This window comes from Heterocephalus glaber, unplaced genomic scaffold (genome assembly GCF_053883595.1).
Source record: "Heterocephalus glaber isolate CG9 unplaced genomic scaffold, H.glaber_assembly_v1.0 deba00000937, whole genome shotgun sequence".
Lineage (NCBI taxonomy): Eukaryota > Metazoa > Chordata > Mammalia > Rodentia > Bathyergidae > Heterocephalus > Heterocephalus glaber.
In genome coordinates, this window is record NW_028258173.1 from 2,536,369 (window position 1) to 2,553,118 (window position 16,750).

Genomic DNA, 16,750 nt, shown 5'->3' on the forward strand with positions numbered 1-16,750 from the left:
CGGGGCGGGGCGGGCGCGCGCGCGTGACGGGGGCGGGGCTGGGCTCAGCTCGAGCTGCTGACCCAGCGGAGGCCGCCATGCGCCGCCCCAGGCCGGTCTGCTGCGCGTTTCTGCTGCTCCTGGGGCTCTGCGGGGCGCGCCCTCGGAACGTGCTGCTGATCCTCGGTGAGTGCCGCCGCCCTCCCACGGGCACCGCTCTAGCGAAAGGAGGCCGCGCGCCCCTCCCCACCAGCGGTCAGTGCTGACCCCAGCGTGCTCGACACTTCCAGCCCAACTGCCACTCCCACCCCTCCCCTTTGCCCCCAGACTCTAGGTGCCGGCCTCTTAGAGGGTGCAGCGGGGCCCGGAGGAGTCAGCCTGGCTCAGAGCTCCCACTTCGGCCCACCCCTGGTCTGACCCGACACCCCTGCCCGTCCTCAGAGCAGCCAGGGCCACCCTGTGGACCCTCAGGGTGGCGTGCTGAGCGGCTTTGCAGAGCTCATGGACCCACAGGTTCCCCCCAAGGGGACTGGGACACACGGCCAGGATACTCTGGGCTCCCCCCCCTGTAGCTTGACCTTCCCTTTTGAGACCCCAGAGGGCTGTGGCCCAAGTGCACTGACACCCACTACCCGCCAACTTCTCCCCCAGCCCCTTCCCCCTCAGAGACCCCAGGTTCCTCAACGCCCTGCTGTTCACAGGACTTCCTGTTTGGGTGACCAGGGCCCATGACAGCTCAAACCCTGTTGAGGTCTGGCTCCCTGCCAGACCCAGTCTTTCTGATTCACTTTGCGGTCTCTGGGCAGCTTTCAGCTGGTTGTAACATAAACAGCTCCCCTCCCAGGCGCCTCCTAGGCACTGATAAATCCGCCCCTAGACCCCCATCCTGCTGGGACTGCTACTAGGACCGGGCCTTCCAGAGCCCAGAACATGCACCCCAGCTTAGGTGCTGCCTTAGCTTGGGAACAGAGTACCACAGGCCAGCTGTCCTACACACAGCAATTCTTTTCTCTCACTTCTGGAAGCTAAAAGTCCAGGGTCAGGTGGCAGCGCGGTAAGGGCCCTCCTCCCGGCTTGGAGAGGGCCTCCTTCTCACTTGTCCACACGGGGCAGGGGAAGGCCACAGTCCTATTAGGTTGCAAGCCACCCTGATGACAGATTTCATTTAACTTTCATTAAAGTCCTCATCAACAAACCAGGCACCTGCAATCCCTGCCACTTGGGAGGCTGAGGCCGGAGGATTGCAAGTTTGAGGGCAACCCTGGACCACGTAACGAGATCCTATCTCAAAATATAATTTTTATTTATTTATTTACTTTTTGGTACCGGGGATCGAACTCGGCTCCTTGTGCTTGCGCAGCAGGCGGCGAAACCACTGAGCTAAATCCCCGGCCCTCAAAATATAATTTAAAAGGGCTGGGAATATAGCTCAGTGGTAGAGTGCTTGGGTAGCATGTTCTCAGCCTTGGGTTGGGTTCCATCTCTTGTACTGGACAGTATAGACTCCTATACTGTCAACACCACCCCAACAAACACACGCACACACAGAGTCCCACCCCCCCACTAACAGATACTGTCACACTGGAGCTAAGGCTTCAGCCTAGGAATCTGGGATGGCCAGACTTCAGTATGTAGCAGGATCTTTCCCAAGCTAAGACTCCTGATCATGTTTGTGCAGGGCAGTGTTCCTCCGGGGCTGCGGTGGAACCCCCCCCCCCCCGCCGCCCCGCCAAAGGGTATGGCCCTAGCTTCCCCCTCCCAGCCTGCTTGGTGGCCATCAGCTCATGCCCATTGGGTCAGGAGGGTAGAGGAAGTGCTCTGTCAATTCACGGCACTGCCTCTAAGCCAGGTGGGGAAGTGTCATTTGGCCCTAGGGTCCTCTCCGGCGCCTTCTGGGGTACCCCTGACATCCTCAGCTCCAGAGCAGGAGGAAGAAGCTTGCTGTGGTTGTAGAGCCAGGAGCCCTGTCCCTGCACCCTGCTCCCTAGCCGTGTGGCCTCAGGCAGTGCACCCCACCTCTCTGGGCTTTGTTGCTCTGTGCAGGGTGAGGGGTTGAGCTACACAATCTAGAAGGTCCTCGGTCCCTGGGGAAGGGACTGTGTGTTAGTGAGAGGCTGTGGTGGGCCGCGCACCTGCAGATCCTCAGACTGCTCTGGGCACTGCTCTCCTGGCCACTGCTTGGGCAGTTCCTGCAGAGCCCAGGATTGCCCACTGTGCACCAGGTTAACGCCCACGTGCTGACACGCTGGGGTATCGTGCATGCTAGGTAGCATGCCTGCATGGCCCTCAGGCTTGTTGGCGTGTCATGTACCCTAGGTAGCATGCCTGCTGGAGTACCATGCCCCCAGCGTACCATGCCTGCCTGTTAAGTGCGGGTACCATGGTGGCTGGGTATCATGTCTGCCTGGTAACATACCCATGTGTCATGCCTGTTAGGTATGCCCGCTTGGGTATCATGGCTGCCTGAGTATTCTGTGTGCTGGGTGTTGCACTGGCCTGCTCCTGTGCCCTCATTGTCACACTGCCTGGAGTCTCACCCACTCAGGGCTCAGGCCTGCCCCATACCTTGGTCTCCTGGGTGTCACTGGCCCAAGCCTTTGCAGCAGGACCCCAGGTCTCACCCACAGGCCGTTCCTCCTGACGCTAGCCCACCGAATCCTGTCTGTTTCTGCCCTCCGCAGCGGACGACGGAGGCTTTGAGAGCGGCGTGTACAACAACAGCGTCATCGCCACCCCTCACCTGGACGCCCTGGCATGCCGCAGCCTCATCTTCCGCAATGCCTTCACCTCCGTCAGCAGCTGCTCCCCCAGCCGAGCCAGTCTGCTCACCGGCCTGCCCCAGGTGAGATAGGCCGGGGCGGGGCAGAAGGCATGGGAGAGGGCCCAGCATCCCCCTCCCCAGGGTTGCTGCCCACCCCACCTCCCATCCCCAGGGCAGGCCCGGGACAGTGATATCAAGTGCAGACTGGGGCCCACCTCCCCATGCATCAGCACAGCTGGTTCTACTGCTTCTCCAGCTTCTCTCTCTGTGCCTCAGTTTCCTCACTGTAAAATGGTGGGCACGGTAAGATGTTACCGTTATAGGGTTGGCTGAGCATGGCTTGTGCATGAAGCCCATAGCACAGTGGACACTCCTGGGCGGTGAGAGCTGCTCTGTTAAGGCACTTGCTCTTTGCACTATGATGAAATACTCATTACACAATGTGCCATCTTAGCCCTTTTTAAATGTGCAGTCAGTGGTATTAAGTGCATTTATATTGTTGTGTGTCCACCTCCAGAACCTTTTCATCTTCCCAAACTGATACTCTGTCCTCTAAGCACTAATTCCTCCTCTCCCGGCCCCTGGCATCCCTCATTCTACTCTGTCTCTGAATTTGACAACTCTGGGGACCCGTAGCAGAATGAGACAGCATTTTCCCCTTTGTGATTGGTCATTCCGCTGAACATCGCGTCCTCAAGGTCCATTCACATTGTAGCAGGACTTGGAATTCCCTCTTGATAGCTAAATCGCATCCCATCACAGGGACCAGCCACACTTTGCTTCTGTGTCCATCTGTGGTGCCCACTTGGGCTACTGTGGCCTTTGGCCATCGTGAATAGGACTGCTGGGAATGTGGCTGCGCAGAACACTTGCTTTTGTCTTTTACCCTAAGAAGTGCGCTCTCTCAGAGAGACTCCCTGAGGGGCTGGGGCTGAGCAGCAAGTGCCTGTGGAGCAGCCATTTCCGGGCAGTGGGCTGCAAAATTGGGAAGCGGCTTTTCCCTTTGAGTTCTAACATGTATGAGGGTTTCCTTAAGCATATAAAATAACTAGGAAATGAAAGTAGCAAATTGCTATCCTTTTCACTGTACAATGTGTGGTTGTGATGGAAAAGTCAAGAGGTACAGATGCTCCTGGAGAAGAAAATAAAAGCCACCCACCTGGCTGCAGCACATCCGCAGGCTCTGTCTCTTCTGCTCCTGTCCTGCTGTGCTGGGAGGGACCCATGTGGCTGATGGGCACCAGGTGGGCGGGAGGGAGGGAGTTCCGCCCAGCCTCACGGAGCCCTCGCCCACCCGCAGCACCAGAACGGCATGTATGGGCTGCACCAGGATGTGCACCACTTCAACTCCTTCGACAAGGTGCAGAGCCTGCCGCTGCTGCTCGGCCGGGCCGGCGTTCGCACAGGTGAGGGGCCCCTGCAGATTGGTTTTGGGCCGCCCTTATCCCACTACGCTTGTCCCCAGGACCTGGGCTGGGTGCACCTGGCTTGCCTGAGCCTTCTCAGGAGCCAAGAGCCAGGGGAGGGGCAGCCCCAGCACAGTTAGGATTTAGGGGTGGAGAAGGGGCAGGGCAAAATCTGGATGCCTCCCCCGCCCACCGCCAGGCATCATCGGGAAGAAGCATGTGGGGCCAGAGGCTGTGTACCCATTTGACTTTGCCTACACGGAGGAGAACGGCTCTGTGCTCCAGGTGGGGAGGAACATCACCAGAATTAAGCTGCTCGTCCGCAAATTCCTGCAGACTCAGGACAGCAGGTACAGGATGCCCCTGCCTAGTACCCTCCCCACGGCCATCGACCATGCACATCTTAAGCAGGGAGAGATTGTGGGTACCCAAGTTAGTCTTGTGAGGAAAGAGGGATACCAAAGGTAGGCAAAACAGGACTGAGCTAGCTATGGTGGTGCACACTTGCAATCCCAGCTCTGGGAGGCTGAGGCAGGAGGATCACCATGAGTTCAGGGCCAGCCTGGCTTACGTAGTGAGTTCAAGGCCAGTGTAGACTACATAGTGAGACCCTGTCTCATAAATACAAGACAACTTGAGAGGGTGCTCCTGCCTAAAGAATAGGACATCAAACCAGGTGTGGTGGCACACGCCTGTAATCCCAGCTCTACAGGGCTGAGGCAGGAGGAATGTAGGTTTGAGCTCAGCCTGGGCAACTTAGAACCTGTCTCAAAATTAAAAGTGTTTTAAAAGGGCTGGGACTATGGCTCAATGTGGAGGGCCTAGGTCCAGTCCCCATAACCACAAGAAGAAAAAGAGGACTTCTCAGGATAGAACGCCAAGGCATTAGCTAAGTCAGGGAGGAGGGTCAGCTTGGCTGATCTGGACCTTGATTGGCACCTCCCCCACCCATGTCCAGGCCCTTCTTCCTCTACGTGGCCTTCCATGACCCGCACCGCTGTGGGCACTCTCAGCCCCAGTACGGAGCCTTCTGTGAGAAGTTTGGTAACGGGGAAAGTGGCATGGGGCACATACCGGATTGGACGCCCCAGACCTACGACCCTCAGGATGTAGTGGTAGGAGGGACCTTTGCCTCGTTTCCAACTCCACCCCTTCCCAAGCCCTAAACCAAGCACAGCCTTGGCCCAAATGCTGTGACATTAACATGTTAGAGGAGACCCCCTAACTAAATGGCTCCCCATCCCCCTCTGTGGGGTCACAGAAAGCCCTGGAGGCTCAAGAGTGAAGCATCCAGAGTAGGCTGCCCTGGCTAAGCTGTTCACAATAGGAAGATGATGGCAGGCCCAGGGGACAGGGTTGGCACCTCCTTCTCCTACCCTGATTCAAGGGTGGGTCTCTTCCCTCCTCCCAGTCTATCTGTTCTAAACCTGACTTTCCACCTGCCTGCTGTTCCCAGGTCCCTTACTTTGTCCCTGACACCCCAGCAGCCCGAGCTGACCTTGCTGCTCAGTATACCACCATCGGCCGGATGGACCAAGGTGAGTTCCAGGTAGTGGCAGTGAGGCTATACAAGGCTTCTGTCCCCACCCTAGACCGGGTGCTCAGCTAGATTGGGCCGAACCCAGGTCGGTCCCACCAGCAGCAGGTTGTGAGCAAGGGTGTATTAGTTTTTTTTAATCACTGGGACAAAATACCAACGTCCACAGTGTAAGGGAAGAGAGATTTACTTGATTCATAGTTTTCAGTGGGATCAGCCCATGGTCTGCCGGCTCCAAAGCAGAGACAACATGGTGGAAAGGCCTAATAAAAGGACAGCTCCTCATCCCATGGCAGCCAGGAAGCAGAGAGAGGAGAAGAGTCAGGGTCAAGGAGATTTCCTTCCAGGTCACACCATCACTTAAACTGCATCTTCTCACTAGGCCCCACCCCCTATCAGCACATTCGGCTGTGAACCCATCAGTGAACTGATCCATTGATGAGTATAGTGCCTTCTAGAAGCCCTCCCTCTGAACACGAAACTGGGAGATGTTTTAGATCTAAACCATAACAGAGGGTCAGTGTGGACAGCCCTACCTTGGGTTGAGCAGAGTTGCATTCAGAGAACAAGTCCTGGGAGGACTCTGCTATAGAATTGCTCCTTGGCCGGCCAGGGGTTAGGTGAAGACTCCAAGTGCTCTTCCAGTAAAAAAATCAGGATCAGATTGGGGGTTTGGAGTTGTGTAGATTATGCAGATGTAGAGCACAGAAGGCATGTTAAGAGGTTCGTTTTTTACAGAGCGCCCCACAGTGGTACTTAAAAGAGCAGACCTTTGTCCTGTTGTAGTTCTGGAGGCTGGAAGTGTGGAAGTGTGAATGGAGGAGCCTTTCTTGCCTCTCCCAGCTTTGGAGGTAGCAGCCTCTGGAGTCCCTTGGCTTGCAGCATGTCACTGCAGCCTCTGGCTCCAACCTCACATGACTTCTTTGCTGTGTGTCGTTTCCTCTTTTGTCTGTGTCTCCAGTCATGGGACTTGGGGCCACCTAGACACTTCAGGATGATCTCATCCCAAGATCCTTAACTTACCTCTGCAAAGTCCCTTTTTCCAAACTGGTACATTTGCAGGTTCCAGGTGGACATTTGGTGGGGGGCACCTTTAACCCCCTGCAGGAGGTTGGTGTCTATCATGTTTCTATTGGTTCCATTTATTAGGGGAGCCCTGGGAAGCGGGGAGTAGAGGAGATCCTATCTTCAGCCCCTGCCCAGGATGATCCTCTGCTCGGGACAGGCATGACATTCCAGGAAACACAGACCGGGTTGGGGTAGTTGGGGCTACCTGGGTATGACCAGTACTGGGGGGTGGCCAGGTCCCTGGAGACCCATGCCACCTGCTCGAGGTCACAGAGCAGCCTGGGTTGGTGTCTTGAGGTCCATAAAGTGACAGAGCCCAGCAGCCAGATGACACAGTAGTGAGTGGGCACACATGTCCGAGTCCCTCTCTCATGTGTGTGTGGCTGAGCCCACCTGTGGCCCCTCCACTCTGCAGGGATTGGACTTGTGCTGCAGGAGCTGCGTGGAGCGGGCGTCCTGAATGACACAATGGTCATCTTCACATCAGACAACGGGATCCCCTTCCCCAGCGGCAGGACCAACCTGTACTGGCCGGGGACCGCTGAGCCCTTGCTGGTGTCATCCCCAGAGCACCCGAAACGCTGGGGCCAGGTCAGCGAGGCCTACGTGAGCCTCCTAGGTATGGTTCTGTTACACAGGAGGGGCAGAGGGGAGCATGGTCGGACTGCTGTGTGCCAGGCCCTGCTCTGCACCCATGACCTCCAGTGGTGCTTCTGCCATGTGGGCAAGGAGACAGCCCCCCGTCCCAGGGATGAGCATTCGAGCCATCTGGGTGACTTGGTAATGCCAGAGCCACAGCCCGCAGAGTGGCTGGCAGGTTCCCAGATGGTGCTGGTGCTTTGGGCCTGGGGACTCCATCTCCTGGACCACTGTCCTGTCACGCTTTCCTATGGACCCAGAGCCCCTTGTGATCCTGCACATCTCCCGGAAGGCCTGGGGTTATCTAGACCTGATTGCCAGCAAGCAGACAGGCCACCGGCCTGGGAAACGGGGAGGCTGGGGTGAGTGTGGCCCTGGCGGAAGTACCCTGTGCCCTACTCAGACCGGTGGGTTTCCTCCAGCTTGGGGTTCACAGCTCCCTTTGGCCCCACCCACATGCCAGGGAGCACTGTGACCACAGTAGAGTGAGTAGGGCCTTCCCTGTCTGGGACACTAACTCGTAAGACCCCACCTCTCACCAGATCAGGGCCCCCAAGATGACCAGCTTTGAAGGTCAGTGCAGAGCAGCAGTCCCTGCTGTGAGGGGCTTAGACTCAGCCCTTCCAGAGCAGGTTCCAGGGCCCCACAGGGACCCTCACTGTGACACATTTCCTTTGCAGACCTCACGCCTACCATCTTGGACTGGTTCTCCATCCCTTACCCCAAGTATGCCATCTTTGGCTCAAAGACTGTTCAACTCACAGGCCGGTCACTCCTGCCAGCACTAGAGACAGAGCCCCCTTGGGCTACCATCTTCGGCAGCCAGAGCCACCATGAGGTCACCATGTCCTACCCCATGCGCTCCGTGTACCACCAGAACTTCCGCCTTGTGCACAACCTCAGCTTCAGGATGCCATTTCCTGTGGACCAGGACTTCTACGTCTCACCCACCTTTCAGGACCTCCTGAACCGCACCGTGGCTGGCCAGCCCACTGGCTGGTACAAGGACCTGCACCACTACTACTACCGGGAGCGCTGGGAGCTCTACAATGACAGCCGTGACCCCCAGGAGACCCAGAACCTGGCTGCCGACCCCCGCTTTGCAGAGGTGCTGGAGGTGCTGAAGACCCGCCTGGCCAAGTGGCAGTGGGAGACCCACGACCCCTGGGTGTGTGCCCCCAATGGCGTCCTGGAAGAAAAGCTCTCTCCACAGTGCCGGCCACTCCACAATGAGCTGTGACGGTCCCTGGGGCACCTGCCTGCCCCTTCTGCTCCTCCGCACCCCTGTCTGTCTTGATGTACGGGGTGTCCTTCCTGCCTCTCCTGGAGGAGAAACCCACAGGTGGACCCCAGGCCCTCGCCAGGTACTGCCACCATAGGGGGCACTGCTGGCCTCTTGTCTGAGCTGTATCCTGAGACAGAAGCTTGGGAGGGGGCTGGGTGAGATCTCCCAGCCCGTCTTCGGAGCGGGGATCTGCAGATGGAGGGGCAGGAATGGGGGTTTGAGATGCTGTCAAGTCTAGAACTGGCAGATGTTTCTGAGCCCTTCACCCAGAGGAGGCTGGGCCTTCCCGTGGCACATGGCCTTTAGCCACCTGGTCTGTGCAGGTCTTGGACCTGCCTGGGGCTGGCCTGTCCTGCCTCCCCTCATCAGCCCCACCCCGTAGGAGAACCCCAGCAGGATTCTCACTGGTTCTCAGCAGTACGAGTTTGCTCCTGTGTCCTTCCATAGTCATCTCTTCTAAGAGTAACCGAGGATAAGGGGGGAGAGTACACTTCCTGTGGCTGGGGTTCCTTGTGTGACACCAGCGTCTGGCTCCATACCTGCCTGGCCTCCACCGCCATGAGAACAGAAGCTCGGCCTGGAGAAACCTGGAAAGCAGGCGTCTTCCTCCAGTGGGCTGCTCCATCCCTTTTCTCTCCCACCAACTCCATACTGGGGGTGGGGATGAAGCCACAGGCTCTAGCACTGTAAAATTTTTTATTTTAGTAAAATATAAATTTATTTACTTAATTCATTTATGACAGTAGCAACTTGAGTTCTAGGATAACATGCCGACGCAGACACTGTCAGAATGGCATTCGGTGTACAACACTAAGTGGGCGGGAGTCAAGGGCAGGTGGGGATGCTCACCAGGACTGGGTGGAGTTTCTCCACACCCTGGAGGTAGGGTGAAAATGCTGGACACCAACAACGGTGGGGCGGGGCGGGGTGGGGGGCTGCAGTTCTCAGCCCAGGAAGACTCTGCTGGTCCTGTCAGGGGCATCTGGGGCCAGCTCTCCAGGACGTTCTTACAGTCCCCAGAGCCAGGTGTGGAGGCCGAAAGGCACAAACCTGTGGGCCTGCTGTGCCGTCACAGGGACTCGGTTCACAACTGAACACACAGGTGTCTGTGACTGAGCAGCACCAAAGCAGCTCTTAGCCATCAGGAACTGAGAAAAGCCAGCCAGGGTCACGCTGTACAGCTCCGTGCCTCTGCTTTGGGTCGGGGCAGCAGCTCCAGTTGGCTCAGAAGGTGTCCCTTGACACCTTGAATGTGAAAGGAAGGAGCAGCCCCCACAATCAGATCAAGCACTTGTTCAGGTGTCCCAGGAGGTCTGGGAAGGCTTGGGAAGCGCCCCACACACACTACAGAGATGTTCTCAGGGCGCCCCAGGAAGCCCATACCCAGCCCTGGCAAAGGGTGGTAATGGCTTACACAGAGGGTGAGCGAGTACGGGGACTTGACCACCAGGACCCACGTGGGGTGAGGGTGCACGGTTAGACCCCTAGGGGAGAAGAGCTGGGCTTGTGTGCTGGGCAGCCCCAGCTGTGCCCCAAGGGCCTGGCTCAAAGGAAAAGCAGCATTAACAGGCACATAGAGGTCCCACAGCCCCAGGAGGGGTGTGACATCGTCATCAGGGGCTCTGCTCCGTCCACACCACCTTCTTCTGCTCGTCCGCGATGGCCAGGCGAACACAGCTCAGCAGCCCATCCAGGTCACTCCAGCTGTCAGGGGCTAGGCTACTGTACAGGCAGGGCACTTTGTCCAGGTCCCCCTCCTCCTGCCTGGCAGCCTCCAGGAGCTGCTCCTCTGAGATACTGAGCCGCTGCAGGCCCTTCCTGTGCAGTAAGATGGTGCAGCCTCAGAGAAAGTCAGGCTGGCCAGGAAAGCCACCACGGCTGGCTGTCCAGGACAGAGCCCAGGCTGGAGGCACATCGGCATCTGCCCCAAACCCCTGGATGGGACACAGTGGCACCACCTCAAGGGACCTTACAAGGAAGCTAGGACCTAGCTCCAAATGGCATTGCACTGGTGGGGCAGGTTGTCCAGAACAGAGCTTTGCTTCCCAGAGTATAAGGGGTGGTAGGACATTTGCTTGCCCCTAGCCAGAAACCAAGTACAGGAGTAGTTTTCAATATTTTGGGTCTTCACCATGGATAGACAGTGCCAGGAATTGTGTGGCCTTGGTGGAGTTAGGACAGGGGGCAGGTTCTCGCCCTGGGGAGGGCAGGGGGACTTTGTCCAGCGGTTGTGGCAAGGGTACCCTCAGCACTTCAGAGACAAGAGCAGTGTGGCTCTGGAAGAAGCCCCTCAGTGCACTCTGGAGGCTCATGCTGGGCTCCACCAGAGCTCGGGTGCCCATCCGAACCCTGCTGCCCCGCCCTGGTGGACACCTACCTGAGTCTCTTTGCCGTCTTCTCATTGATGGAGACGTGGACAATGATGGGGAAGATGTCCATCCTGTGCAGGATGCAGACACTGTGCAGCCAGACATCCAGCAGGGCATGGGTGTTCTTTGGGAGAGAAGGAAGATCGAGTGAGCCCAGCTGGTGGGCTTCAGCCTCAGAGAGCCAGGTGGGCCATGTGGGCCAGGCGGAGCAGGGCCTGGGAGAGGGGATTTGTAGAGGAGATGGGGAAGAGATCACCACTCTGTCCCTGCATGCTTGCTGTATGGCCCTAAGGGTTTCCAGCTGTTTGATAGCCCCCTGGAAATGAAAACCTAGAATTGCAAGCCTGTGGGATTGAGGTAGACCGCGAGGAGCACAAATTGGAGGAATTGGACAGCTCCAGCCCTGTCCCCCTCCCCAGGGTTAGATCTGCTCCCCACACTGTGAGTAACATGAAGCTACAGTTCGTAGCCTTTAAACATGGGTGTGGCTATCTCTGTTCCATTCATTCTTTAGTAGATACTTACTAAACATCTGACTGAGGAAACAGGCTTAAGGACCAAGATCGCGTGGATCTCAAATGGCAAAAACAAGGCTTGCACTTTGCATGTCCCTCCCACTGAGCCCCACGCTGGTGTGTCCTGGGCCCCAGACGCTCTTCCCCAAATCCTTCCCCAGGCCCAGAGGAGCTACTCTCCCCGGAGCAGCCAGGGCCATCATCCCCTACCTTCTCCATGAGCGACTCCACAGCTTGGCGGGTCACCCAGCAGTGGCCACCACACGGCTCTCCCTCCTGGACAATGTCCCCTCTCTGGCTCCAGGAGTCATATTCCTCCTGGCTCAGGTACTCTGGAAGTAACAGTGGGTGGTCACACACCAGCTCCACAGGGGTCCCTGAAATCACTGCTTTCATCTGCGGCAGTTTTGACCCCCAGGGACACCTGGCAGAATCTGGAGACCTTCAGTTGTCATAAATGGTGGCGGCTGGGAGGAGTCTGCTATGGCATCTAGTGGGTTGATGCCAGCGATGCAGCCAAACACCCCAGCTCAGGACAGCCTGAGCAAGATCGCACCTCAGACATCTTGGCATGGAGACTGAGGACCCTGCCCCAAACAGACCTGCTGGAGAACCCCTACTTGGGCTTTTTTCCTAAATAGGTCTCTTGGTTCTGGGCCTGTGCACCTCCTGGCTGCTCATCCCCCTGGAAGCACTGATCCTGGGGCTTCCAGGGGCCACAGGGCTTGGGTTGCCTCTCCTCCCAGGATGGCTGTGCCAGTGCCTCTGCTGGCTCCGGGTTCCAGCGGGAGACCCCATTCCCCCAATCCCTAGCTGGGCCCTTCTTCCAGCCACCCTCATGCTCCCTTCAAGATGAGCGCTTGTAGACCAGGTCTGACTGTTCATTCTCACGGTCAGAACAGCCACTGACTCCCTCGGCATCACAGGGAACCACACGCCTGGCCCGCTGCTGCTCCCTCAGCCTCACCCAGGCCTGCCACGCAGCTGCTCTGGCCCCTCACGCTGTGTACCCTGGCCTTTGCACGGCCCCGTCTGCTCACCAGCCCTACCTGTCTGCCTGATCCCAGCTTAGTCCTTGCCCCTCCCAGACTGCTTCGCTCCTTCTCTGGGCCATTTCGCAGCTCATGCTGGGATTGTGTGAGCTCATCCCATCTGTGCTCAGGCAGCTGGTTCTTTCCTCCCCCTTTTCTTTCCCCTTCCCCTTCCTCTCCTTCCTCTGTCTCTTTTTCCTTACTGGCTATTGAACCTAAGGCTTTCACACCGAGATGTATCCCTAGACCTTTATTTTATTTTATTTTTATTTTGAGACAGGGTCTTGCTAAGTTGCCCAGGCTGAGCTCAAACGTGTGACCCTCCTGCCTTGGCCTCCCAGAGTGCTGAGATCGCAGGTGTGTGCCATCTCACCCGGCTCCAGGCACCTGCCTCTAAAAGAGCGGGTGGGCCCCTCATGGCCTCTTGGACTTAGCATCTTCAGCTGCCTCACTGAGCCTCTGCACGTGGTAGGTGCTCTGATGAGGAACCTCCTGGACCTCACTTCCCTCCTCAGCGGACGTTCAGAGGGGGCCAGGGCCCTCTTCACCCTACGTCTAACCTGACACCTGCCAACCAGGCCTTCCTCCTGGGCAGACACTGCCACACCTTCCTGCGGGGCTTCCCTGGTGAGCCTGTGCGCCAGTGAGACTGTGCTGGGTGGAACAGTGCCCCTCATTCGTGTCCACCCTGATCTCGGGAGAGGCCTTACTAGAAAATAGGGTCTTTAGGGCCGCCGCCTGCCTCACAAGAGCAGGGTCCCGAGTTCGATCCCTGGTACCAAAAAGAAAAAAAAAGCAAAGAGGGTCTTTGCAGAAGGCCAGACGAGGCCATACTGGATTAGGGTGGGCCATGTGATGATGCGGGACCCAGCGGGAAAAAGGCTACGACTGCCAGGCTGAGGTGGATCGATGCTCCCAGTGCAGGGACGCCAAGGGTCACTGGGAGAGGCGGGAGGCTCTGTGCTGGAGCCCCAGAGAGCATGGCCCTTTGACCCCGGGGGGCCGCGTCTGCTCTCCAGAACCTTGAGACACTACTTTCGGTCCTTTAAACCCCCTAGGCTGTGGCCGTTTGTTACAGCAGCCCTAGGAAACTGCATGCTGCTCCCCTGAAGGCAGAGGGGCCTCTGAAAGGCCCTTCCCACCGGCCTCGCTGGGCCCCTGCACGCATGCACACAGCATCTGCCGCACACCAACACGTACCAACATACGCACACAGGCACGTGTGCACATGCAGAGTCGTGTGCCCCTTCACAGTACGAGCACGCAGACACCTGTACACGCACGTGCACACCCACGCCTCCCAGGGCGGAGCACACCTGCCGAGCACTTCTTAAATCCTTGGAGGAGGCACAGCTTTCTGCTCAGGATCTTCCCAACCATCCTGGGTAAGAAGATCACGGGCCGGGGCCGGCTGGGCCTGTGGGGGTGCACCTGGGTGTAGGGCGCCAGGGTGAAGCAGCTCTCTGCCCAGAAGCACACGCTGGCATGGTCTGCGGAGGAGAGGGGCTAGGTCCGCGGAGGGCTGCGGCCCAGCGCCTAGTAAACAGACGCTCTGAGCTCCAGGAGGACTAATCCTGCACCCCACAGCCACCGGCCGGCCAGTGAGTCCTTTGTACCCGCTGATTAAATGCTCGGTGCCTTTTCAGGCCCAGCTTCCTTGCAGGCTGCAGTTTATTCCGTCATCCTTGTTTGGCCCACAAGGAGGATAGGAGCCAGATGTCCTCCCTCAAGAGAACCTCAGAGCCTCGCCCGACCCTTCCCTTACTCCGGCCTGTTTCATCAGCCCCACCCACCTCGCCCAACCCTCCCCTCAGCCCAGCCCGATCCCCACCCTCAGTCCCGCCCCCTCCACCGCACCCTCCTTCAGCCCCGCCCTCTCCTGGGCCCGCCCCGCCCCTCAGGCCCCCCCCCCCCCGCAAGGCCCCGCCTTCCTCCCTGACCTGTTGGCTCCTCTAGAGTTTTTATGCTGCTCTACCGTTTTCAGAAGTCGTATTGTGCACCAAAAAACAAAACACAAAACACTCGAAGGGGAACATAAACTCAAATGCTTTAGATTCCTCTAAATTCATCTCTTCATTATGCAGTTTTACCTGTTCAGTGAGGACTCTGCTACTCTGACCTCTGTCATTACCTTGTGCACATGTGGATCACGCAGCATCCCAGGGAGAGGCCCCACCTGACGAAGCTGACCTCCAGCAGAGACTCCCAAAGGCCCCCACCTACTGGGCCACTCGCCAGGCCTCACCTTCTACCCTGCCGGGGTCCAGCTGGCCCTCGTCACAGGACGACCTTCCGGGACTGGCTCTGTCCACGCTCACAATGCGCACCAACTTCTGCGGGGCCCCGGAAGACTGCCAAAGCGGGGCGGGAGAGGTCAAGGAGGGTGGCTGAGGTCATCAGTAGCACCCACCCCATAGGAAAATCAGTGTGGTCCCTGCACTGTCAGGCTACACCCTGAACAGATGCCCAGGGTAGGAGGCAGGAGAGGGTCCTCAGGAGACAGGCTCAGGCAGGGCTCTGCAGAAGCCAGAGGGTGGCACCAGGACCCCATAGCCTAGCACTGCTGTGCTCCACAGAGGACAGGCCCAGCACGGGAAGAGGTCAGCACTCAGCAGCCTGCAGAGCACCCTGTCCTGAGAACACAACTGCCTGACCTTGGAGGAAATGAGAGGGAGAAGAACAGGCGAACAGGGTGGCTTGGGACACGACACCCAGAAGCAGTGGCTTTGGCAAGCAGGACCCAACCTGCAGGCCGGGTGAGGGGCACAGACCTCAGCAAAGCTGGCAGAGGCCCATGAAGGAATGGACGCTAACACTTTCCCCGAGGGACCCTGGCCAGCTCCCTCCCAGCCCATCCCAGGGGGCCAGACCCTCCCTGGAGTCTCACCTTGCGGGTGACCGTGCACTGCTGAGTCATGTCCTGGATGAGGGCGATGAGGCGCTGCTGAGCCCTGTGTGGACAGGAGAGGCCCTGACCTGCTGCTGGAGCTGCCTGGGCCAGGAGCGCTGGGCAAGGGAAGTGGCTCGGGGCGAGGGTGCCCCACCCTGGCAGCCCTTGGAGTCCAAGGGGCTCGAAAAAGACACCAAAGCCTTGGCCCACTCCTGCAGATGCTAGTTTAATTTTGCACAAGTGGCAGCCAGGGGCCAGAGCCTGCTTTCGAGCCTTGATTCTTGAAGTATGGGCGAGGCAGACAGCAGGCCTGGGACGTGCAGGGTTGCAGCCTCTCCTGGGCACTCTAGTTTTGATCTGGCCATGGGGAGGAGCAGGGCTGGGCTGCATGGCCTCTTCTGTGCATTTGGACCCTTGAGCCTAGGTCAATGCTTCAATGCAGGTCCCAGGGGCCCAAGCACTGGGCTCAGTTTGCCCAGGACAAAGGAATTGTCCCAGACATGAGGCTTTTAGTCCTGGGAAAACCAAGAGAATTGGTCCCTCCACCCCAGGGGACACTTGGTAATGCATGGAGACATTTTCAGCTTTTACAGCTGGGAGCAGGGTGCTACTGGAATCTAGTGTGTGTGAAGGCCAGGGATACTGCCAACATCCTGCAGTGCCTGGTGCCACACCAGATGTCAACGGCACTGAGAAGCATCCATCTAAAATGCTCTCGAATGACCTGAGGTCAGTGTCCTTGAGACAGACACTGCCACAAGCACCCTGTCTGCAGCAGTAGTCACGATGGGATTCCCCTCTGGGGGGGGGGGTCCACCTGCCCCCCCTTTGTTCCTGGGCAGGAGGCTCTTCTGTAGGGAGAGAAGCCTCCAGAGCAGGTGTTATCCCGTGGGGCTCTTTGGGGACACACAGACCAGGAAAGCTGCTCACTGTGAGTATTTGGGGATGGTGCCACGCTCTGCAGCCTTCATGGTGTATGGGTTGACACGGTGTGCATGCCAGCAGCTGCGGCTCTGGAACATGGTGTCGGTGACGTGCAGGATGTCATTGCAATATACCTGTAGCTCCCCCTCAGCCCTCGCCTGCAGGGCCAGGTTGACCCGGATGTAGAACGAGTCCCCTGAGGTTACCACTTTGGCCTCCAGGTCCTGGACCAGCTTCTTATAACCTGATAAAAAAAGAAAACCTGAAGGACTAATGAGCACAGACCCCTGAGCCCACACAGGGAAGGTTCTAGAAGGTGAATGTGGGAGGGAAAGAAGGTCTCCCC

General features: G+C 58.0%; 2 protein-coding genes across 19 annotated transcripts in view; one reads left to right on the forward strand and one right to left on the reverse strand.

Moving 5' to 3' along the window:
• The first annotated feature begins 43 nt into the window (after nt 1-43).
• Sgsh (N-sulfoglucosamine sulfohydrolase) lies at nt 44-9,412 on the forward strand. Of its 5 annotated transcripts, none has more exons than XM_004860886.4 (9): nt 44-165; nt 2,661-2,821; nt 4,041-4,146; nt 4,346-4,496; nt 5,105-5,261; nt 5,603-5,684; nt 7,167-7,370; nt 7,651-7,752; nt 8,071-9,412. In XM_004860886.4, the coding sequence occupies exons 1-9, from the start codon at nt 78-80 to the stop codon at nt 8,628-8,630; spliced, it is 1,611 nt and encodes a 536-aa protein (XP_004860943.2). In that variant the 5' UTR covers nt 44-77; the 3' UTR covers nt 8,631-9,412. The 5 variants fall into 5 exon arrangements, with proteins under 5 accessions (XP_004860943.2, XP_087064465.1, XP_004860944.2 ...); XM_021241276.2 differs by having other exon boundaries at nt 48-234; XM_087208339.1 differs by lacking the exon at nt 7,651-7,752 and having other exon boundaries at nt 4,041-4,153; nt 4,348-4,491; nt 5,081-5,261.
• A 50-nt stretch (nt 9,413-9,462) lies between these two features.
• Nucleotides 9,463-16,750, reverse strand: part of Card14 (caspase recruitment domain family member 14) — a 31,615-nt gene continuing 24,327 nt past the window's right edge. For 10 of the 14 annotated variants that reach the window (XM_021241269.2, XM_021241266.2, XM_087208323.1 and 7 more), the window contains 7 exons: nt 16,411-16,648; nt 15,478-15,541; nt 14,836-14,941; nt 13,907-14,080; nt 11,770-11,891; nt 11,053-11,168; nt 9,463-10,493 (listed from right to left, as the gene is read on the reverse strand). In XM_021241269.2, the coding sequence (XP_021096928.1) occupies nt 10,289-10,493; nt 11,053-11,168; nt 11,770-11,891; nt 13,907-14,080; nt 14,836-14,941; nt 15,478-15,541; nt 16,411-16,648 (1,025 nt within the window). In that variant the 3' untranslated portion in view covers nt 9,463-10,288. Of the gene's footprint in view, nt 10,494-11,048; nt 11,260-11,769; nt 11,892-13,906; nt 14,081-14,835; nt 14,942-15,477; nt 15,542-16,410; nt 16,649-16,750 lie in introns of those variants that run through there. The other 4 variants (XM_087208329.1, XM_087208330.1, XM_087208332.1 and 1 more) reach the window with 3 other exon arrangements.

Coding starts and splice junctions, on each gene's coding strand:
- Sgsh (XM_021241276.2), top strand. CDS start 78: ATGCGCCGCCCCAGGCCGGTCTGCTGCGCGTTTCTGCTGCTCCTGGGG. Junction 2,822..4,040: donor TGCTCACCGGCCTGCCCCAG/GTGAGATAGGCC, acceptor GCCCACCCGCAG/CACCAGAACGGCATGTATGG. Junction 7,753..8,070: donor TGGGAAACGGGGAGGCTGGG/GTGAGTGTGGCC, acceptor TTTCCTTTGCAG/ACCTCACGCCTACCATCTTG.